Source organism: Schistocerca piceifrons, chromosome 6, assembly GCF_021461385.2.
Source record: "Schistocerca piceifrons isolate TAMUIC-IGC-003096 chromosome 6, iqSchPice1.1, whole genome shotgun sequence".
Taxonomy (NCBI): domain Eukaryota; kingdom Metazoa; phylum Arthropoda; class Insecta; order Orthoptera; family Acrididae; genus Schistocerca; species Schistocerca piceifrons.
Window position 1 is genome coordinate 594,796,028 of NC_060143.1, and position 25,600 is coordinate 594,821,627.

The 25,600-nt window shown below is 39.7% G+C and overlaps 1 protein-coding gene across 2 annotated transcripts in view; it reads right to left on the minus strand.

Moving 5' to 3' along the window:
• Positions 1–2,923: 2,923 nt before the first annotated feature.
• The window catches only part of LOC124802856, a 223,877-nt gene continuing 201,200 nt past the window's right edge, over positions 2,924–25,600 (minus strand). For both annotated transcript variants that reach the window (XM_047263888.1, XM_047263889.1), the window contains exons 8-9: positions 13,074–15,639; positions 2,924–4,781 (exon numbers count right to left, since the gene is read on the minus strand). In XM_047263888.1, coding sequence (XP_047119844.1) covers positions 3,776–4,781; positions 13,074–15,639 — 3,572 coding nt within the window. In that variant the 3' untranslated portion in view covers positions 2,924–3,775. The remainder of the gene's footprint in view (positions 4,782–13,073; positions 15,640–25,600) is intronic.

The window sequence follows — 25,600 nt, forward strand, 5'->3', positions numbered from 1 at the left end:
TGCACGGCCAGCACATCTTGGCGCAGTGTTACACCGTTCGGGTTATCTGGATACTTCCCACTAACACCAACCTATCCGAACTCCGGAGATGAGAACTTGCTCTTCAATATATCCCCTCTTCCCGTTATCCACCAGGCCTCAATCTCCGCTAATTTCAAGTTGCCGCCACTCATACCTCACCTGTCATTCAACATCATCTTTGCCTCTGCACTTCTGCCTCGACTGACATCTCTGCCCAAACTCTTTGTCTTTAAATATATCTGCTTGTGTCTGTATATGTGTGGATGGATATATGTGTGTGTGTGCGTGTGTGTGTGTGTGTGTGTGTGTGTGTGTGTGTGTGCGCGCGAGAGAGAGTGTATACCCGTCCTTTTTTCCCCCTAAGGTAAGTCTTTCCGCTCCCAGGATTGGAATGACTCCTTACCCTCACCCTTAAAACCCACATCCTTTCGTCTTTCCCTCTCCTTCCCTCTTTCCTGATGAGGCAACAGTTTGTTGCGAAAGCTTGAATTTTGTGTGTATGTTTGTGTTTGTTTGTGTGTCTGTCGACCTGCCAGCACGTTCATTTGGTAAGTCACATCATCTTTGTTTTTAGATATATTTTTCCTACGTGGAATGTTTCCCTCTATTATAACCATATCATTAAAAACAGTACTTATGCATTTATGATAGTTCAGTAAAATTTCTGTTTTGTACTTTTACTTTTCATTTCTAAGTCATTTCCTTTGTAGACATGTGACAGTATCCAGCCAGTTGGAAAGCCCATGCCACTATGAATGTGAACACATGTACGCGTTTCTTAAATTCGGGTTTATATAATAGTTATTTACATCTTTTTGTTCTATTATCTCCTGTATATTTGTATTCTTGTTTGACACATTACTGGGGATTACTCCATGGCAAAGATCTATTTGGTCTAACAAAAGCTTTGGTTTTTTTGTTGGGGGAAGCAGCTCACAAGTGATGCTGTCCCAGATGGTGAAAGAGGTTGACATCCTTACGAGAATCATTTCACTGACCATACAAGAAAACATGAAAAATCCCGACTGTGTTCAGGTATGTGGTGCAGCAAGACTCGCCTGTGAAATCGCCACTCACAGCCTACCTGCATGTAAAAAATGGTTCAAATGGCTCTGAGCACTATGGGACTTAACATCTGAGGTCATCAGTCCCCTAGACTTAGAACTACTTAAACCTATTTAACCTAAGGACATCACACACATCCATGCCCGAGGCAGGATTCGAACCTGCGACCGTAGTGATCGCTCGGTTCCAGACTGAAGCGCCTAGAACTGCTCGGCCACACCGGCCGGCACCAGCGTGTAATTTCCTGTTGTGGCCCCCTGTATTATAGGCAGCTGAGCCCCAACTTGTTTGTCAGACAGTACTGACAGACACTGGAAACACTGCAGGATAAATATTTTCTGCAGTGGTGACAAGACTTACGGTTCGCACTTGTGCTGGAAATGATTCTGTGTAGACTAATTTTATTGTTTAAAATGTTAAAAAAGTAATCTAAGAAAGTACCCTGTCTAACCTCTCCCAGAGACAATACAAATCAATGTCTTGAATACACAGAATGTTCTTTGCTAAATTTATAACCTTTAAATGAAGTGTGATACTCTGACAGGCCAAATTGTTACTTTCTTGGATGAAAACAATAGATTTCATTAAAAGAAAAGATACAGTGGATGACATTCATGTGTTATAGAAAGACTGATGTATGACTCGAATGCAAAAGTCTTAGTGGTCCCAGCTGTCGTAGTTCCGCTCGGAATATTTTATTAGGTATTATCAATTTTCACTGCTGTCAGTGTTTGCAATGTAACAGCAATTTTACGTTTCTAACAGGCAACATTTAATTCCAAGCAAATTACTATAAGTAAGTACTACTCCCCACAAATACCTGAAAGGTGGGGCCAGTTTATGCTTTATCCATCATACGGCAATGAGCAATATTTGTTTTGACTTTTTAAGTGCAATGTGAAATGAGGGTAAATTATGAAAAGTATAAGACCTTTTCACATTACTTCATCTGCTTCCTTCATTTGTGACTGATGAGTGCTGTTTAATAATGTGGCATTCTAGCAAAGACATTGTCATATTACGTTCTTTGAACAACAAATTGTTAGAGTTTCTGGTTTTTTATCTCATATTCTGCAACTCCTGTTTTCGAAGTGTTTTCTCAGATTTTGCTAAAATAATGGTGATTCATTTTATGTCAATGTACACATCTACCATCATAGGAGGTGGCATTTCAGGACAGAATTGTAATATTAAAAAATCAATCACATTGTGAACTATCAAAAATAAAGTGCAGACGAGTGGAATGGAGCATATTGATATGTAAAACAACTATTACCCAGGCAGTTTTTAATTGCCTATATTTGTATAGGTTTCTTTACCAGCCAAAAACACTATCATCCATTTAGTATGTAGCACTTCAAACAACTGTCTATCACTTGTACAGAAAGATATTACTATGATGGTACTGGATATTACCAAAATATCTCTCTCTCTCTCTCTCTCTCTCTCTTCCCCCCCCCCCCCCCCCCCCAAAACCCCCCCCACCCTTGTTCGATGACAGTACATCTGCAAAAGCCTATAATACTCTTTACATTTAACAAGACTGCCAAAAATTAATTTTACCTCTACTGAGTATCTAATTTCTTCTTCTTGTTTCAAACAATGTGCAAAACTGATGTTAAAAGGGAACAGACAGTCATTTTTCCTTGCTCCGTTTTTGAGTGGAACAGGAAAGGAAATGCTAGCAGTGATTTAAGGTACCTTGTGTCATGTTGAGGAATAGATAATCAGATGGAGTAGGAATGCTGGATTCCTGGGATACTTTGAAGCCTTATTTTTATTTGTTAAAGCACATTTAAAAACCATGAGCTTCATTTAAAATATTTAATAGCCAAACCATTATTTGAGTGTACAACGCAGCACCAGTGGCAGATATTGTGTGTCTCTGTATCAATGACAAATGCTTTGTGATGTTCAACCCACCGTTAGTCTCACAGTACACAGATTGCCGTGTATGTTGCTGCTGTTAAATGCTGTACACTCAAACGCTGGTATGGCTATAAAAACCTTTTAAATGCAGCCCATACTGTTTTACAAGGTGTCCTTTAAGACATATTTAAAAGCTATATAACACCAAGCACAAAAGATTTTTACTTTTATAGTTTCTGGCACAATCACAAGAGCATTTCACAATGCCATTATCAGTTTTGACTACACATTGGTCATCTTTCATCAGTCAATAGATAAAAAGAGGACACAAAGACACATTATAAAACCTACCAAATTTTTATCTACATAATGAAAAAGAATCATTTTTATCATTACATAATTACTTGGCGGACTGTGTACAAAATATAGTTTATTGGTACCCTCTTCTTATGTACTGAGAGTCTGAAAATGATCAACAGGTGGTCGAAATTGGTAATCGCATTGTGAAATGTTAATGTAATTGTGTCAAAAATATAAGAATGAAAGACCTTAAGTCAGTTACTTAGCTCTCTAAAACATTATGCCATTTTTTCCAAAGCTTTACAGTGCCAGGTATAATTAATAGTTAACATAACAGTTTTTTATTTGTCAAATAAAAACGAAATTTTAATACAAGAACAGACACAACAATAAATTTAGTTTATACATATACAGACAAATAAACAAGTATATCAATACACAGTAAAACTTTATCTATTAAACAAAACAAATTTTTAACCTTTAGGCTGACTAGTAGAACAGGCAGCAATAAATGTTAGTGTCATGATGAGCTGTTAGAACCACTTACAGAAAGTTTTAATTTTGTAGTTAAAGAAATATTTGGAACTTTTATACTTAAACATTCATCAACACATGACTCGTCCCTTGCAGTAGAAATTTCTGTTTCTCTGGTTTTAGAAATATTTGATTTTATAGAATTTTCAGGGTTAGCTGACTTCTGCTTTGGAACATCCTCTAAACTTAAGGTTGCAGGTACAAAATGCTCTTTTTTGTACTGCAGTAAGTCTTGGATCACAGCTGACTTACTAGTTTCACATTTCAGAGCCTGATGTTCCTCCCTGGATTTTTTTGCATCTTTTAGAGAATTCTTTTTGCGTGATGCAGAAAAATCATGTGAGTTCTCTGAGCTGGAAGAACTGTAGGTCATTGCTTGTCGAGTTTTTTGTAGCATGCTGTTTGCCCATCCTATTCCCAGTTTCTCAAACACATTGTGCAAATCTGTTTGGTGAACACTAGTACTACGGGCAAATGGACATTCTTCTTCAATATTTAGGTTTCCAGACTTTGAAGATGTTTGGAACGACATGTGTTCTGGAGTATCTGTGACATTGTGTGAGCTATTTAAAATATCTTTTGAAGTTTTTGCACCTAAATTTTTTCTCTCGCTATCCTCATTGGACAAGGCTGCTTCAGCCACTGAACTTTCATGTTCTGCAAGCTTCTTTTCATATTCATCTTTCAACCAGTGGTAAGGGCTTGTCAACAATTTTCGCTCTAAGAGTTCAGCCATTATATCTCTTACAACATCTCCACCACAATCTGATAAACTCTTATCTTCAGCAGATGAAGGCCGTTCCTCAACAGAACTATTGTTTTTCTCTTTAGTTGCAGATACTTCAGGGATATAACTTTGTGTATTACTATCAATAATTTTATCTTCCATAATATTTGTGACTAATTCAGTGGCACTAGCTGCCTGTGCCTGAGGTACTTGCGGAGAATTCACTTCTATTATTGTTGACAGTTCATGGGGAGTACAGATATCTCTGAAACAGAACAGTATAAGGTTATTGCAACAAAATACCATAGCTTTCTTGACTATCAAACTATTACATAACCTGATGTAGTAATCTGTTTAAAGAATAAGTAAAAAGTAAGTACTGATAATATTTTTGATGGAATTGGAGTACCTACTGATTTTTTTTTAGTTCCATAAACCAGAGACTGGACATTATTTTTAACACTGTCTCTAATTGTCAGCCCTACTCCAACTATTCCTGCAACTGATGAAGTGGCATTCATTTTCTGTCTAATATTATCTTCATGGTGAAAACAGTTGCAAAATCAAGATTTATTGAAATCCTTGACCACGGTTTCGGTATATCTAAATTTACCTTCATCAGAAGCAAAATACACCTGAACAGGAAGACATCTTCATAAGCAAAAAAACTTTTCAACATAACTGACATAGAAGAAAAAACACTTATAGCTTTAAGTAACTATGAAAATTACCAAAGTATTACAAGCACAAAAACTTTTAGTCACTTACTAAAATCACATCCTGCAGTGGAGATGCATAAAACAATAGTGCCAAAGGCGTCATCAGTAGTTAAAATTAAAATATCACCTCCATCTGTACAGCGTAATTATAAAGAGATGGTTGATGTGAACATGACATATTATCAGTACTTAGCCTGTGAACTAGCCTGAAGAGGGTGTGGATGCACTAGGGCAGACAATTTCACTGAGAGAGGGCACTTATGGTAACTGCAAGACACTTGCGCACATTAAAACACTGGAATACATACAATTTTAAAGGTTGTGCTAATTTAAACCCTCTGTCTTAATAAATAAAATATATGAGAACCATTCAAAACACCCACATACAACAGAAAATATGAACACCAGTTTACCCGTGTCTTAGCGTCAAACAGGGGAAGCTTGCGCTAAGGAACATATCCCACAGAGAGGGCACTAGTCTTATGTATGAGAACCTTGCGCAAATTAAGGGCTAGAATACATACTAGCAAAAATGAACAAAATGTTGTAAATCACAACAATCTATCATCATAAACAAAAAACATAACAAAATCATTTAAACCACGCATTCACATCGAAAACCGCGAACAACAATCATCAAAAATAGTAAAATCCCAATGAGACAGGAAAGGAGCATCTCACCATGATGAACAGACAAGAAAACTAGCTTCTAGTCAGCCAGACTATATTACATTAGAGCAAGAAGGGGTTTGAAATTATACAAAAAATTTTTGTTTCCAAGCTGCACCCATCTTTATGTTTGAAAATTTCAAATTCCTTGAACAGGTCCAGTTTGTAACCCTTACTCACTTCACTTCATGAAGGAGCTCTACATCATCCAGTTTACGTGGCGTATGTTGTAAGAGCAATAGATGGTCAGAAAATGTGGAATTGTCACGTTTTGCTTATTTTTACCTAGCATATGTTCTTTATGTCTGACTTTAATGGGTCTACCTGTCTGTCCAACGTAATAGTTGGGGACAGTCATTACAAGTACTTTTGTAAACTGTGGATATTTATTGCTAAGTGCTTCCTGTTCCCCAATAGTAAGAATCACTCTTTGTTTTAAGTTATTGTTTACGGAAAAGGCAACTCTGTAACAGAATTGCTTCTGTAGAAGTCTCCTTATCTTGTATGATACGTTCCACGAAAATGGAATAGAAATAAAGTTATTACCCTCACTGTTTATCGCCCTGTTATCTCCCGAGGTTGAACATTTTACAGCTGTTTTTATTTTATTTATTTATTTTTTTTCCCTAACAATTTGTTCAATTAACATAGGGTCATAACCATTGTTAATAGCTATGGATTTTACTAAACAGGATTGTTTAGAAAGAGAAATATCTTTAGTAAAATCTGTAGCTATTAACAATGGTTACTACCCTATGTTAATTGACCAAATTGTTGGATGGGGGGGGGGGGGGGGAGAAAAGAGAACAGCTGTAAAATGTTCAACCTTAGGAAATAACAGGGCAATATACAGTGAGGGTAATAACTTTATTTCTATTCCATTTTTGTGGAACGTATCATACAAGATAAGGAGACTTCTACAGAAGCAATACTGTTACAGAGTTGCCTTTTCCGTAAGCTATAGCTTAAAACAAAGAGTGATTCATACTATTGAGGCACGGGAAGAACTTAGCATTAAATCCGGAGTTTACAAAAGTACAAACAACTGCCCCAAGTATTACATTGGACAGACAGGTAGACCCATTAAAGTAAGATATAAAGAACACATGCTAGGTAAAAATGGGAAAAACATGTACAATTCCATGTTTGCTGAACATCTATTGCTCTTACAACATACACCACATAAACTGGATGACGTAGAACTCCTACATGAAGTGAGTAAGGATTACGAACTGGACCTGTTCAAGGAATTAGAAATTTTCAAACATCTATCTCACAAAGATGGATTTATTGTTAACGAACAGGTGCAGCTTAGAAACAAAATTTTTTTTGGATAGTTTCAAACCCCTTCTTGCTCTAACGACGCCTTTTGCACGATTGTTTTATGCATCTCCACTGCAGGATGTGATTTTAGTAAGTGACAAAGTTTTTGTGCTTGTAATACTTTGGTAATTTTCATGGTTACTTAAAGCTATAAGTGTTTTTTCTTCTATATCAGTTATGTTGCTCAGGTTTTTGCTAATGAAGGTGTCATCCTGTTCAGGTGTATTTTCTTCTGATGAAGATGTATCGAAACCTCGGTCAACAGGGATTTCAATAAATCTTTATTCTGCAACTGTTTGGCTGTTATCATTTGCCGTGAAGATTTTCAACAGTTGCTGCTTCAGCCATGTTTAAAATTTTTCTAATATTATCTATAGAAAAGTCCTTCCTTCATATTTATACTTTCAAACTGAATTTTTCACTCTGCAGCAGAGTGTGCAAGATGGACTCAAAACAGGCACCTTCAGCTTTCAGGGGCAAGTGCTCCATCTACTGAACTATCCAAGAACTGCTCACGACTTCCCCAGTACCTCATCTCCTACCTTCCAAACTTCACAAAAGTTCTCCTGACTACATGCCCACTGTCTCTGGCCAGCCTCAGCAACTAGAGACATTGTTCACTGTGTGTGAGCTGTGTCAGCGCGCGCGTGTGTGTGTGTGTGTGTGTGTGTGTGTGTGTGTGTGTGTCTTATGTCTTTAGCAGTCTTTTTGTTGTGCCTTTCTGTGACTCAATATCTCTGCTATATGGTGAGTAGCAATCTACCCTTTCCATAATGCTGTCATTATTTCTTCGTGGATTTTCTACTGTTCAAAATTACTATAAAAAGTAAACAATTAAAAATATAAAAAAGGTACAAGCTAAGAAGAACAATAAAATAACAATATACACAACATCTTGTTACGAAAATAACATGTCAAGTCATTATCCAACACTCACAGCAGTTACTTAAAATAATTTGCCACACCTGCTCATGCACCATATTTTAAAACTGGAAGAATTATGTTTACAGAGGGTGCATGAGCATGCTTGGTTTCAAGTGCAAGGAGTGCAGTGGAAAAAAAAAGTTTAAAATGTTGTAACATCACTATTGTGAAATTAGAATTAAGAGTATAACAGGAAACTTAGCCAAATGGGGAGTACACATCTAATAAAATGAAACAAACTTATTATTTTATTACAGTAATTAGGAAGCATATAAAATTGGAACGGCAAAGTAGCCAATTATAAGTAAAAGCTTCATTGAAAAGACACCACAGAGTTTTGCCAGCAACAAACCACAGAATGAAGAAGTAGAGTTAAATGGCAAATGTTTTACGTTTCCAATAGGGATCACAATCTGTTAGTGGGCTTTCCATTTCCTTCTTGTTCCTTTCAGTTAGGATTGTGAACCGCATTGAGTAGATGGGATGGGGGGAGTGGCTTTGTCATGTCCTGTGTGACTGAGAAATGTACATGGGAGTGGGAACTGCTGCAACAAATATTGTGAACCATGGAAATCATATAACAACGAACAACTATCTTCTTATGGGGCACCACATCATACGAACTGGGGAAATCAACTGCCATAAAATATTTAAAATTTCAGTATTGGCTAAATGCAATTTGTTCATTTAAAATCCAGCCCAGACAAAGTTGTTTGTTTACTACCAGAAATTTCCAGTTTCTTTAACAATTTAAGAAGTTTTCTGAAGATTGCAAACAATAATGGCCAAATTAAACATTTGTCATTTAACAGTACTTTTCCACTTTATGCCCATCGCAGGTAAACTTTGGCGTCTGAAACAATGATATTTTTACTTTTACTTGGTTCCTTTGCTTTTCTAATTTTATATGCTCTCTAAATTTTGTCATCGTCATCTCCAGATCAGAGACTCAATTGATGCAGCTCTCCATGATAATCTATCCTGTTCTAGCCTTAGTCTCCCTCTACAAAGATTACCACCAAAACTTCCCTTCATTACCAAAGTGACACCACCTTGATGCCTCATGGTATGCCCTATCACCCAATCCCTCCATCCACTCAAATTGAGCCATAAATTTCTCTTTCGCCCCATTTTGATTCAATACCTCCTCATTAGCTATTGAATTTACCCATCAAATCTTCAAGATAGTTCCATAGCACCACATTTCAAAAGCTTCTTTTCCCTTTTTGTGTGAACTGTTTTATTGTCCACATTGACCACCCACACAAATTCCTTCAGAAATGATATCCTAATACTTAAATTTATATTTTATGTTAACAAATTGTTATTTTTCAGAAGTGCTTTAGCTTCTTAAGTTCACCCATCATCAGTTACTTTGCTGCCAAAATAACAAAACTCACCTACTACTTTTAGTCTCTTATTTCCTAGTCTAATTCCCTCAATAATACTTGAGTTAATGTGACTACATCCCAGTACCATCATTTCACTTTTGATGATGTTCACCTTAGAATCTCTTTTCAAGAGATTATTCACTCTATCCAACTGCTCTTCCAAGTCCTTCAACTTTTCTTTCAGAATTACAATGTCATCTATGAAGTCAAAGCTTTTATTTCTTCTCCCTGAACTTGAATTCCCTTTCCAAATTTTTCTTTGGTTTCCTTTACTACTTGCACAATGTACTGATTGAACAACATTGGCTACAAAACGGTCTCACTCCATTCTGTTTCCCTTTCTTGTCCTTCACTTCCCATAACTACAGTCATTACAGATGTGCAAGTCTGTGAATGTCTATATATGTCCATTACTTTAATTTTGTTTTTCTTAAGTTGTAACATCAAGACTTGTCCAATATCTAATCTACAAATCAAATGGTATGGTCTGTAATCTGATCAATCGACATGTGAGGATGTAGGCGACTGCCAGTGAACAACACCACCAAAACATTGATACTCAAAAACAGTCCGTACACTTACGGTGCATACGAACATTGAGCGTTGAACATGCCAAGTTTCTGATGTCACAGCATGGAATAGTACTTTGTGGAGTCTTTCTGGATGTGTATAGTGATTTCTAGCATGTCAGATAGATCTGCCATTAATTGTATTATTCATTGTAATAAAATGATGAGAAATGTCATATTTGGGGTAAAAGAATTATTCTAACTTGCATATTTTGAGAGTATGCCATTTGAAGGCAACAGTACGTGGAGGATCCATTAAAAATACATTGTTCTTGGTAAAATTTGTTATAATTAAATTTCAGTTAGAAATATAGCTACAATCAAAGCTTTTGGGACATGGTAACAAACTAGATATGTTCTTTCAACATTTGTGGACACTTTAGCACAATGAATAATGTCTCAGGTTCTTAAAGATGCAGTGAGGTGTTAGTAATTTGTGTCCTGCTACGTCCAATAATAATAATAATAATAATTATTATTATTTTAATGTTGTGTTGCAGCAGATGCCTGTCTCTCCATCTGTCATCCACAGGTTATGGATACACTACAAGGAGACAAGGTCAGTGCACAAGATGAGTCAGACAAGGTTGCCGACACATTAGAAGGCCACCTGGAGACTGATACCTGGCCATCCCTGCCTTCCAGTAGTTACAGCAGGAGCACTGCAAGATGATCCCAGAAGGGCCACTTGAGCCACTGTGTCTGATCAGATTGTAAGGCACATATGAGAAATAACCCTATGACCCACATGTCTTGTTTGGATACTCTCATTACTGGTGAAATATGTTTCTCACAGACAAGTCCAGATTTCTCTGGTGCAAGACAATGGCTGTGATCGCATGTGGAGACAGCGTCATGAATGGTACGTGCCGAATGTTGTCCAGGAAATCAAAAGATTCAGGTCAGGCTCTTTGATGGTGTGGAGAGGCATCAGCGTTGACACCCGTACAGATCTTGTCGTTGTCCACGATCACCTTACCACTAGGCATTACATCGAACAGATGGTGCTGGACCACGAGGAGGCTGCTGCACACAGTGATGGCCCTGAATTTGTTCTTATGCAGGATAATGCCTAGGCCCAAATGGTAGGCATGACCAATGATATCTTGTGAAGCCTGGACACTGAAGTAATAGAATGGCCAATGGTGAGTCCTGATCTAAACTCATTAGTGGGATGTACTTGACAGATGTGTTCATGGATGTCCTTTTCTACCACAGATTCTCCATCAACTCTCAAGAGTTCTCAAAGAGGAAGGAAATGTATACCAAAGGGTGGCTTCCATATACTCATACAGAACAAGCCACGTAGGTGCCAGGCAGCAGTAAACACTCATGGGGGACATACATGTTAGTGAACCACTCAAAGTCCAGTGAAAAGCACCAAGGATGACAGCATGAATGATTGTTTGCACTCTGTTTTTGACACCCGTCAGGCATTTCAGATGTTGTTATATAAATTACCGAGAATGCAATAATGTTTTACTCTGCACTTAATTTGCGAAAAATGAAAGTATGATTTGCCACACAGACAGTCTTCAATTATTTCTCAATAGAGTATGGCAGATGTCCAAGGTCATACTCCTCTAATTCCTATCATCCTCAATGACTCATTAATTCATAGTTTAATGAAACACATACAAAATATAAATATTATCTTACACCATTTTAAAAATGAAAGTATTCAAAGAAATGTTTTTTTTTTTTTCATTCTAAAGTTTAGTTTGGCACTAATTTGGGTGATGGTGGGAAGAGATTGCATTTGGGGGTAATGGTCTCAGAAAGGTTGAGGATGATTTGATTAGGCTATGTGAAGTTAACAATTCTTCTTTGGAATCTTGCTTTGATAGAAATACATAAGAATATGCAGATCTGCAGTGCAAGGGAATATCCCAAACATAGTTATGCCAATACTGTCATAGAATGCATCTTCATACAATGCATCTTTCAGGGTAACAAAGAAGCCATAAAAAGTATGATATGACAGCAGTTTTAACCAGTTTAGTTAACAAGTTAATCCTGTTTTTCAAAAAAGGAAAAAAGAAAATTGTCATTTAGTGTTTTTTTGGAATGCAAATGGGAGCTTCATTTGAAGTCTTTTAATCATGCATGCAAAACTCTTAACTTATTGGGCATTCATTGCAACAATGTTTTATGATATCATTAGCAGTGGGCTCTTGATAAGAATATACAGTTTTTAAATCCCAAAATGGAGTAGTCTTCCCCTTCTCTCAGGAAAGAAGTGAGATAGAAGCATTCCGTTCAGTATCTCACTGAATTTGGCAAGACGGAACACAACTGAATGAAAATCTGTGTCCCTCCTGCACACACTCCTCTGCCTGCTGACCAAGTGTCTGTTGCTCCACCAGATCTCTAATCACTACATAAAATAATGATCAAAAACTGGAACTGCAAATACATTATAGTGATGAGTAGTCTGTTTACCCTCATCAAGTGTAGCAGCACATGTATTTTCACATGTAAAAAGATAAAAAGGAAAGCATTCAAACCATCTCTTTGTATCAGCTCTTAAATTTCTGGATGTTGGTTGAGTCACATCTTTCACTGTTAACCATTCATAGGAAATCTAGTGGGGGCAGTCAGTCACCGTTAGTCATACACCAGTTGAGAACCCCAGACGTCACTAGAGGATTATGATCTGGACAAGGCAGATGTCATTACCTGAAGCACAAGTGGGAATGGGCTAGTTCTGCAAACTGTGTCTGTGGTGCGCCTTACATTCAATCCACTGTATTGTAACTGACTGTGTGTTCAAAGGAATGATAACAGACTTCCACCACATGATCAAATGGATCAGAGTACTTGACCTGGAGATGTTAAGATTACACAAACTTGTGCATATTTGTCCACAAATGCTGTATATACATATGCGACTTCATCATAGGATAAATAAATAAATAGTATCATAACAGAGATAATGAACAGAAACAAGAATTTAACGTACCTTATTAATTTCTGGTTGAGAGACACTGGTGGTTTCCCTCTAAAATTGTGAATTGCACCATTACATTCCTCATGTGATGTCGGAACAATAACACTGGCCAGTGGTGCTATTTGTGGTTGCACATATTCAGGTTGGTAGAGGGAAATTACAGGGTGCTTAACATCTGGAACAATGCTCATTTTCAGGGGAGGATTTGAATATGCAGTTTCATCACACACTTCTCTATCACTACCACTACTGGACATCTCCACGATATGTTGCTTCTCAAGTCGAAGGCGTTCCAGTTTTTTGGACAAGTCAGAAACTCTTTGAGAGTATTTCTCTGCCAGGTCACTTAAATCCATTTTTGGTGATGGAATGTCAGTAGCTGTTGTACTTTCAGCAACATTTTGCATACCCGTATTACTGACAGCCTTTTCCAGTCCCATAACATTTGACTGCAAAGGAAGGGACGAGACTGTGCCATTCATTTCATTGATTGCACTAATAATCCTCTTGTTCATGGCTACTATTAAATCACTGTGGTTTACTTCATTGACAGCACCAGCACCACTTGGGGTCACTTTTTCACATTGTAATGCTGGTGCACCTTCTTCAAAATTTTTATTTTCTTGTAATTCAACTGAGTTAGAATCTCTATTCTCCTGACTATGAACATCAGGTAGCTGTGTGGCAGTAGGAGCAGTGAACTGCACATCATTGCAATTACTGGAGTTAGCACGATGTGACATTTTAACATCTGTACCACAAATGTCAATAGTTTGTTCGGTATCTTGTTTTATATCTAATGCCCTTTGCTGTAAAATTTCTAACTTATCTGCACGTCTACCAGACAATAGTGATACCCAAGCTCTACGGCAGTTTGAGTTCTCAAATTCGTCATTGTTTAATGGTCGATTTGTTGAACAGTTAACTATTTCTTCAGGTTGTATTGAGGTACTGCTAATGGAAACACTCAAATTTTCAATGCTCTCTCTACTCATTGTTAACAATCTACGGATGTAGCAACTCAGCTGTGGATTTACGCTTATGTGCGTATCTACAACAGTGATATCACTTTTCTGTGTATTCACTTCAAATGAGCTTATGGCATCCACTGCAGACTCAATTTCTTTTGCTCTAGCCGTAGACATTTTTTCTGGTGGACTAAAATAAGATGTGCTTGCAGATGTCGCATTCATTGTTTCATCTAATTCTTTGGAAACCGTGTCTCGCTTCTCCTCATTATCATCTGAATCAGAAGTACCATCGCTTTCATCATGTAATTTATTTCCTCGCACCGTATCATCTCCATGGGTTTTTTCAACATTCAATTTGTTTCCCGTAAGCCTCGAGGTTTTACGTGATATAAGTCCTGTGGGATCAAGCTGCTCCTGTCCCGATTCGAGCTGAGGGCACGTACCAATGCAGCTAAGATTTTCTCGTGTTTCACAAGACTTGTTTTTCCAAGGCTGTGTCTGCAGTTCTTTTGTGAAAACACCTCTGTAAGGCACCTTCTCCCAACAATGTCGTTTACAATGTTTCCTTTTCTCAGTTTCCCTATTCATTTGTTCACTGTCGACAGTATCGTACAGTCTATTTCCGATCAATTCTTGTGATGTATCACAAACCTCAACAACAATCTTTACATCACCACAGGAACTGTGGGAGTCAGTACTGGTGGCATTTACCTCTGGCCTCTCTCTACTGTCTAACACACTGCAGTCACTGGCCAGACTTGTTGAGGAGCCAAAAGCAGTCAACTTAACTTTATCAAAGTTATCTTTCATTTTTTTACCTTCAGTTCCTTTACTCCTTAGCAATTTCAGCCTTTTTGTCTCGCTAGCCTTCCTCAAAACTTGTTCACTATGTGCACTGTTCTGTTGTTCTTTACAGTCTCCTTCGTCGTTTGACTCGTAATGTTTGGATGGGCCACATTTTTGAGATTTCTTCTCCAAACTATTTTTTAGTGGCTCTCGCTTACGTTCAGCTCGGGAGACATCTGTGGTCACTAAAGTGTCCGAACATTCGGACAAAATTATTTTGTTCACGAGACAGTTATTGCCAGCAGTCTGCCTTGTACGCTTATTTCTCAATACATCTATTTCGTGTTTAGAATTGAGAATTTTCGATTCAGTATTTGTTGATGTTCCTCTATTAGATGAGACATCACTCGACGAACTGCTACTTGTCGTTTGCGAGGAAAAAGAAGCACTTACAGGAACTGCCTCAATCGTGGTAGCTACACTTTCCTGATGAGTATGTCCTATCCCAGATGGCTTTGAATCTAATGGGCAAGTTTTTTCTAGATGGATGTTAGCTCCATCTGTAAGGTCCTCAGCATCAGAAGCCTGGGACTGACATGCTTTCTCTGATTCCTTAGAAGGTAGGGGTCCACCGAATGCTGGCTGTTCACTTGGCTTTGAAACAGCTGTACTGTGCATAACCTGAGATGACGCGAATACCTTCCCAGATGCAGGTACCCGCACTGCTGTTTGTGGTGGTACACAGTGTCCGACATTCAGCTTCACGTCAGATTCCACAGCTATGTTTTTCCCCTTGTTACACACGGTGTCTGATATTTTTTCTGAAAATAAAATTAATGAAACATATTGTAGTAGTAATAGTAATGGTATTTCTGGCACTGATCATGATTACCATGTGTAATACCACCACTAAAAACAATGAAATGCAGCATATTTTGACACTAACTTTTACATCCATTATTATTATTATTATTATTATTATTATTATTATTTTCACTAATACCTACATAGTGTGTAATTATAGTTCAGCTCAATAATATTATACCATATTTACCCAAATATAAGATGAAGTTTTTTCCCAAATTTGTCATTTGAAAAATATGGGGTAGTCTTACATTTGCATATTAAATTAATGCTGCTGAGCTCAACGTTTTTACATTATTTAATGGCTGACTATAGGGGTCAGCTTACATTTACAGGTGAAGCTTTGGCCACTGAGTTTTTGAAAAAAATTATTTTGAAGAATTCCGAGGGGTAGAGTTCACCAAACAACATTTCATTCCAATAGGCTTGAGGTTTCCTGATATGTTGAAGCACTCGGTACAGTACTGACAACACCAGAACAATCACTTAACATTTGACTTGTGGCACTACTGTGACGGCTAGTCGAGAAACTGTGAACTAGCGGCTGTGATAATCTGATGCTTTGCTTCAAAATAGACAATTTTGTGAAACACAGGAGAAAATAAAATTAAAGTCTATCATCTCACAAACTTTTGTTGTATCTGAACAAGTTTACATTAAAAGTTCTCCTATGTGTACTGAAATCATATACAACCATAGACAAAAAAGTATTAATCGTCTGCCGGATGCCGCAGAGGCTAAGTCTGAGTCGTTCACTTAAGGTGGCCATTAAAGTTGATTATCAAACAGAATTTTAAGTCTGGTGGTAAGCCATCTGGAAACATTGTAAAATGTGGAAGAGTCTGGAGGAAGTGTTGTCCTTTCTTCGAGAGGCTATAAGGCTCTAACTGTTCGGGGTCTATTGTTAAACGTCATGCAAGTAAGCAATGAAGTCACGAGATCAAATCCACTACATTCCATTTTCTTTTTATTCTCTTTTAATCGCCTTTCGGTTGTCTGCGAAAGTAGTCAGTCTGATGGAGCTAAAAAATAATTCCCTTCACTTTGGCTACCTGCCGCACACTACTTGCCGACTTCGTTAGGTGTCGTGCAACCAGGTGAAGATGGTGCTATGATCACATTTACCAATTATCATTTCATGATTTGCAGTTCTTATCTTTAGTTACTTATTGGATTTTGCGTGCTTGAAACTTATTAATGCTGTTCAAGAGTTGTAAAATAGCGTCACAAGTGGAAAAAAGTCTAAGATTTGCAACATGTTGTATGCTCTGGGTTTAACAGAAGTGTGAAGGCAGCAAGGCAGATTGGAACATTTGTACTGTGTGTGTGTGTGTGTGTGTGTGTGTGTGTGTGTGTGGTTTTGAGCAGAACATGTCAGCAAAGGACTTAACTGTTTCAAGAAAAGTCATCCATTCTGTCACGACTCACTTTCTACAATCAAGATGTCTTGACAACTGACATATGTGATGAACTGCAACCATTTAACAATAGAACTCCACTTGCTTTTAATAGACAAGGTTCAGAAATCGGGTGTAGGAGTAAAACAAGCTCTAAATGCTTGCAATAAAAACCAATGGCGTGACTATTACTGCAGTTTAGCTTGAATGCCACAATTTCGCTCACTGAGAATGAGCTACTGTGAACAATGCAGTGAAGGGTTGTTCTGATCACAATTGACAGCAAACCCAACACCAACAAAGATAGTACAGGTATACATGCCTACATCACAAGCTGAAGATGAAGAGACAGGGAAATTATGTGACCATATTGACAAGGAAATACAGTTGGTAAAAGAACATGAGAATCTAATAATCATATCGGATTAGAACCCAGTTGTAGGGGAAGGATTACAAGAAAAGGTTACATGAGAATATGGGCTTGGGACAAGGAATGAGAGAACCAAAAGATTAACTGAATTCTGTAATAAATTTCAGCTAGCAGCAGTGAATGCTCTGTTCAAGAAGCATAAGAGGAGGAGGTGTACTTGGAAAAGGCTGGGTGATATGGGAAGGTTTCAGTTAGATTACCTAATGGTCAGGGAAAAATTTTGAAATCAGACTGGATTCTAAGGTTTAGCTTACTCATGAGCAGATATGGACACAGATCAAAATTTAGTCTTAATGAAGAGTAGGTTGAAGTTTAAGTGATTAATCAGGAAGAATCAATATGTGAAGGAGTGAGATACAGAAGTACTAAGGAATGATGAGACGAGTTTGAAGTTCTCTAGGGCCTGTAGATACAATGAGGAATAGTACTGTACGCAGTCCAGTTGAAGAGGAATTGATGTCTCTAAAAAGGGCAATCACAGAAGTTGGAAAGAAAAACAAAGGTACAAAGAAGGTAAATGCGAAGAAACCTCAAGTAAAAGAAAAAATACATAAGTTGATCATTGAAAGAATGAAGTGCAAAAATGTTCACGGAATGTCAGGAATACAGAAATACAAATCACTGGAAAATGAAGTAAATAGGAAGTGCAGGGAAGCTAAGATAAAATGGCTGCATGAAAAATGTGAAGAAATAAAAAAAAAGAAATGGTTGTCGGCAAGACTGACTCGGCATATAGGAAAGCCAAAATGACCTTTGGTGAAATAAAAGGCAAGGGTGGTAACATTAAGAGCACAATGGGAATTCCACTATTAAATGCAGAGGAGAGAGAGGATAGGTGGAAAGATTACATTGAAGGCCTCTAAGAGGGAGAAGATTTGTCTGATGTGACAGAAGAAAAAACAGGACTGGATTTAGAAGAGATAGGGGATCCAGTATTACAATCAGAATTTAAGTGAGCTCTGGAGGACTTAAGATCAAATAAGGCAGAAGGGATGGATAACATTCAATCAGAATTTCTAGAACCATTAGGGAAAGTGGAAACAAAGCGATTAGTCATCGTGGTGTGTAGAATATATGAGTCTGGCAACATACCATCTGATCTTCAGAAAAATATCATCCACACAATTCCAAAGACTGCAAAAGCTGACAAGTGAGAGAATTATTGCACAATCAGCTTAACAGTTCATGCATCCAGTTTGCTGACAAAAATAATATACAGAAGAATGGAAAGAAAACTGATGATGTGTCAGATGATGATCAGTTTGGCCTCATGAAGGTAAAGGCTTCAGAGAGGCAATTCTGACAGTGTGATTGATAATGGAAACAAGAAAAAAAAACAAAAAACAAAAAACAAAGACACGTTCACAAGCTTTGTCGACCTGGAAAAAGCATTCGACAATGTAATATGGTGCAAGATGTGCAAAGTCCTGAGAAAAATAAGGGAAAGCTACAAGGAGAGATGCGTACTATACTACATGTACGAGAGCAAAGAGGGAATCGTAAGAGTGGATGACCGAGAATGAAGTGCTCGGGTTTGATGGAAATAAAAGAGAGGTTTAGGAGTGGAATTAAAATTGAAGGTGAAAAGATATCAATGATACAATTCGCTGATGACAGCTGTCCGGCATGAAAGTGAAGAGGAATTAAATGATATGCCGAATGGAATGAACAGTCTAGTGAGTACAGAATATGGATTGAGAGTAAATCTAAGAAAGACTAAAGTAATGAGAACAGCGAGAAACTTATCATCAGGATTGTTGGTCACGAAGTATATGACTAGGCAGCAAAATAATCAATGACGGATGGAGCAAAGAGGATATCAAAAGCAGACTAGCACTACAAAAAGAGTGTTCCTGGACATGAGAAGACTACTAGTATCTAACATAGGCCTTAATTTGAGGAAGAAATTTCTGAGAATGTACGTTTGGAGCACAGTATTGTATGATAGTGAATTATGTACTGTGGGAAAACTGGATCAGAAGAGAATCAAAGCATTGGAGATGTGGAGCTACAGACAAATGTTGAAAATTAGTTGGAGTGATAAGGTAAGGAATGAAGAGGTTCTGTGCAGAATCAGGGAGGAAAGGAATATGTGGAAAACATTGACAAGGAGAAGGGACAGGATGATAGGATATGTGTTAAGGAATCAGGGAATGAGTTCCATGCTGCTAGAGGGAGCTGTAGAGAGCAAACACTGTAGACGAAGACAGAGACTGGAATACATCCGGCAAAAATTACGGATGTGGGTTGCAAGTGCCGCTCTGAGATGAAGAGATCTGCACGAGAGAGGAATTCAGGGCAGGTTGCATCAAATCGGGAAGAAGACCGATGACTCGAGGAAAGAGAATTCCTGTGCAGTATTGTTACTGGTGTCATAAATAGACATTTTTATCTTAACTTCTTCACAGGAAATTGACGACTGAGCCATAAGAAAAGACATCTCCGAGAGGAAAGAGCAATGTGAACACACTATTTTGCAGCTGCTGGTTCAATAAGGATGTTATGCACTACGAACACTCCCCAGCATCATGTCTATTGCAGTTGCTATTTGTTGCCAACAGCTAAGAACTGTAATTCAGCTCACCATAGTAACCTTACAGTGGAAGTCTATTTTAATAAAACAGAAAGTACTGTAACATTTGCATGCCTATAATAGCACGAATGAATAAGATATTATTCATTCTGGAGTTTGAAACAATCTTTGTTTATTTGCTCTTCTATATCAAACTGAAACAGTATGCAAATTTGATATTTCATAGTTATAACTTATTTACTGATTTTGGATCTGACTGACTGCAGCTCTGTCATGAAATAGCTACAAAATCTGGTCTTCAGTCAGACTGGAACTGTGACCCGTAGCAGCCCTCACTTCAGAACCAAACACATTACCTCTGTTCCACTTAAGTGCTGCTGTCACTTTGTCTTCCTCATTGTTTCAGTGGCGGGTGGAACTAATAAACTGCAATGTAAAAGGCGAGATTAGTTGCAGTTTCTATATGGAATGACCTCCCTGGACTCAAAAGCATGAAGTCCCACCTTTAAAGGAAGAATCTCGGGTTGTTCAATCAAACTGACAAGGAAATATCAAGTTAATTTGCCAGCAGATTCATACGCCACACAGGAATTAACTCAGCAGTTACACTATTGCGAAACATATTCTACACTGTTGTCAAGTTTCAGTTATACAGTAGGAAGAATTCGCATGGAAGTGAGCACCTCTTGAATGAGGGCCTGAATACCAAAAGAATATGCCAGTGGATTTTATTTGCATTTACAAACTACAGTGTAGTTACTAATAATACTCAGATGCTCCAACTGCAGGTTAAGCATCGAACCGCAGTAACAGTAATTATCTCTGTTTTTCTGTGGTAAGCAAATTGAAAACTGAAATCCTTATTCACCAAAAGAGATCCACATGTCTGGACCATCTAAAGTGGTTATAATGCATACATTAGGAGAAAGTAACACGTATTTTGATCTTCGAAAAAAAACTTTTGAATAATTCTGTCACTGGCATCAACCCCGAAACAGAATAACGCAAATGAAAGGACAATTCAGCTTCCATTGCAAAATGTGAACATCCAAGGAGAAGTTTCTTAAGGTATGAATAACATTACATTCCAGATCAAGAATTAGCCACAAAGTGGGCTCAAAAAACTGCGTAAAAATTGACACCAGCATACATGTAGAGTGTTACTTCGCACCCGCTAATTCTACCTCATCCAGTCCCATCTGCCATCCCTCTTCTTCACACTTATCCATCCTCAGACCCGCTACTCACAGTAATATATATAATATATAATCTTATATATAAAAACAAAGATGAGGTGACTTACCGAACAAAAGCGCTGGCAGGTCGATAGACACACAAACAAACACAAACATACACACAAAATTCAAGCTTTTGCAACAAACTGTTGCCTCATCAGGAAAGAGGGAAGGAGAGGGGAAGACGAAAGGAAGTGGGTTTTAAGGGAGAGGGTAAGGAGTCATTCCAATCCCGGGAGCGGAAAGACTTACCTTAGGGGGAAAAAAGGACAGATATACACTCGCACACACGCACATATCCATCCACACATACAGACACAGGCAGACATATTTAAAGGCAAAGAGTTTGGGCAGAGATGTCAGTTGAGGCAGAAGTGTAAAGGCAAAGAAGTTGTTGAAAGACAGGTGAGGTATGAGTGGCGGCAACTTGAAATTAGCGGAGATTGAGGCCTGGCGGATGACGAGAAGAGAGGATATACTGAAGGGCAAGTTCCCATCTCCGGAGTTCGGATAGGTTGGTGTTGGTGGGAAGTATCCAGATAACCCGGACGGTGTAACACTGTGCCAAGATGTGCTGGCTGTGTACCAAGGCATGTTTAGCCACAGGGTGATCCTCATTACCAACAAACACTGTCTGCCTGTGTCCATTCATGCGAATGGACAGTTTGTTGCTGGTCATTCCCACATAGAATGCATCACAGTGTAGGCAGGTCAGTTGGTAAATCACGTGGGTGCTTTCACACGTGGCTCTGCCTCTGATCGTGTACACCTTCCGGGTTACAGGACTGGAGTAGGTGGTGGTGGGAGGGTGCATGGGACAGGTTTTGCATCGGGGGCGGTTACAAGGATAGGAGCCAGAGGGTAGGGAAGGTGGTTTGGGGATTTCATAGGGATGAACTAACAGGTTACGAAGGTTAGGTGGACGGCGGAAAGACACTCTTGGCGGAGTGGGGAGGATTTCATGAAGGATGGATCTCATTTCAGGGCAGGATTTGAGGAAGTCGTATCCCTGCTGGAGAGCCACATTCAGAGTCTGGTCCAGTCCCGGAAAGTATCCTGTCACAAGTGGGGCACTTTTGTGGTTCTTCTGTGGGGGATTCTGGGTTTGAGGGGACGAGGAAGTGGCTCTGGTTATTTGCTTTTGTACCAGGTCGGGAGGGTAGTTGCGGGATGCGAAAGCTGTTTTCAGGTTGTTGGTGTAATGATTCAGGGATTCCGGACTGGAGCAGATTCGTTTGCCACGAAGACCTAGGCTGTAGGGAAGGGACCGTTTGATGTGGAATGGGTGGCAGCTGTCATAATGGAGGTACTGTTGCTTGTTGGTGGGTTTGATGTGGACGGACGTGTGAAGTTGGCCATTGGACAGGTGGAGGTCAACGTCAAGGAAAGTGGCATGGGATTTGGAGTAGGACCAGGTGAAACTGATGGAACCAAAGGAGTTGAGGTTGGAGAGGAAATTCTGGAGTTGTTCTTCACTGTGAGTCCAGATCATGAAGATGTCATCAATAAATCTGTACCAAACTTTGGGTTGGCAGACTTGGGTAACCAAGAAGGCTTCCTCTAAGCGACCCATGAATAGGTTGGCGTACGAGGGGGCCATCCTGGTGCCCATGGCTGTTCCCTTTAATTGTTGGTATGTCTGGCCCTCGAAAGTGAAGAAGTTGTGGGTCAGGATGAAGCTGGCTACTCCTAATGATCCGACTCCTCAAGACACCATCCAAATTGAACCCTGCCTGGAACAGTTCCGTCCTCCGTCACAGCGGGACCCACCTCCTCTTCCTCAAAATCACCCTCTCCAAACCTTCCAGGAATTTCTGACTTCCGGCCTTGCATCTCAATCCTTCTTAAAAAACCTCAATCCTACACCCAACATCACCACTGCTGAAGCCCAGGCTATCCGTGATCTGAAGGCTGACCAATCCATCGTCATTCTTCCGGCGGACAAGGGTTCCACGACCGTGGTACTTGATCGTCGGGAGTATGTGGCTGAGGGACTGCGTCAGCTTTCAGACAACACCACATACAAAGTTTGCCAAGGTAACCCCATTCCCGATGTCCAGGCGGAGCTTCAAGGAATCCTCAGAAACTTAGGCCCCCTGCGAAACCTTTCACCTGACTCCATCAACCTCCTGACCCCACCGACACCCCGCACCCTTACCTTCTACCTTCTTCCTAAAATCCACAAACCCAATCATCCCGGCCGCCCCATTGTAGCTGGTTACCAAGCCCCCACAGAGCGTATCTCTGCCTACATAGATCAACACCTTCAACCCATTACATGCAGTCTCCCATCCTTCATCAAGGACACCAACCACTTCCTTGAACGCCTGGAATCCTTACCCAATCTGTTACCCCCGGAAACCATCCTTGTAACCATTGATGCCACGTCCTTATACACAAATATTCCGCACGTCCAGGGCCTCGCTACGATGGAACATTTCCTTTCACGCCGATCACCTGCCACCCTACCTAAAACCTCTTTCCTCATCACCCTAGCCAGCTTCATCCTGACCCACAACTTCTTCACTTTTGAGGGCCAGACATACCAACAATTAAAGGGAACAGCCATGGGCACCAGGATGGCCCCCTCGTACGCCAACCTATTCATGGGTCGCTTAGAGGAAGCCTTCTTGGTTACCCAAGTCTGCCAACCCAAAGTTTGGTACAGATTTATTGATGACATCTTCATGATCTGGACTCACAGTGAAGAACAACTCCAGAATTTCCTCTCCAACCTCAACTCCTTTGGTTCCATCAGTTTCACCTGGTCCTACTCCAAATCCCATGCCACTTTCCTTGACGTTGACCTCCACCTGTCCAATGGCCAACTTCACACGTCCGTCCACATCAAACCCACCAACAAGCAACAGTACCTCCATTATGACAGCTGCCACCCATTCCACATCAAACGGTCCCTTCCCTACAGCCTAGGTCTTCGTGGCAAACGAATCTGCTCCAGTCCGGAATCCCTGAATCATTACACCAACAACCTGAAAACAGCTTTCGCATCCCGCAACTACCCTCCCGACCTGGTACAAAAGCAAATAACCAGAGCCACTTCCTCGTCCCCTCAAACCCAGAATCCCCCACAGAAGAACCACAAAAGTGCCCCACTTGTGACAGGATACTTTCCGGGACTGGACCAGACTCTGAATGTGGCTCTCCAGCAGGGATACGACTTCCTCAAATCCTGCCCTGAAATGAGATCCATCCTTCATGAAATCCTCCCCACTCCACCAAGAGTGTCTTTCCGCCGTCCACCTAACCTTCGTAACCTGTTAGTTCATCCCTATGAAATCCCCAAACCACCTTTCCTACCCTCTGGCTCCTATCCTTGTAACCGCCCCCGATGCAAAACCTGTCCCATGCACCCTCCCACCACCACCTACTCCAGTCCTGTAACCCGGAAGGTGTACACGATCAGAGGCAGAGCCACGTGTGAAAGCACCCACGTGATTTACCAACTGACATGCCTACACTGTGATGCATTCTATGTGGGAATGACCAGCAACAAACTGTCCATTCGCATGAATGGACACAGGCAGACAGTGTTTGTTGGTAATGAGGATCACCCTGTGGCTAAACATGCCTTGGTGCACAGCCAGCACATCTTGGCACAGTGTTACACCGTCCGGGTTATCTGGATACTTCCCACCAACACCAACCTATCCGAACTCCGGAGATGGGAACTTGCCCTTCAGTATATCCTCTCTTCTCGTCATCCGCCAGGCCTCAATCTCCGCTAATTTCAAGTTGCCGCCACTCACACCTCACCTGTCTTTCAACAACTTCTTTGCCTTTACACTTCTGCCTCGACTGACATCTCTGCCCAAACTCTTTGCCTTTAAATATGTCTGCCTGTGTCTGTATGTGTGGATGGATATGTGCGTGTGTGCGAGTGTATACCTGTCCTTTTTTCCTCCTAAGGTAAGTCTTTCCGCTCCCGGGATTGGAATGACTCCTTACCCTCTCCCTTAAAACCCACTTCCTTTCGTCTTCCCCTCTCCTTCCCTCTTTCCTGATGAGGCAACAGTTTGTTGCGAAAGCTTGAATTTTTTGTGTATGTTTGTGTTTGTTTGTGTGTCTATCGACCTGCCAGCGCTTTTGTTTGGTAAGTCACCTCATCTTTGTTTTTATATATAATTTTTCCCACGTGGAATGTTTCCTTCCATTATATTAATATATAATCTTTAGATATAAATAAAATAGAAAGAAACATTCCACATGGGAAAAATATATTAAAAACATAGATTCGCTGACTTACCAAACGGGAAAGTGCTGGTAGATAGGCACAATTAAACCCCCCCCCCCCCCCCCCCCCAC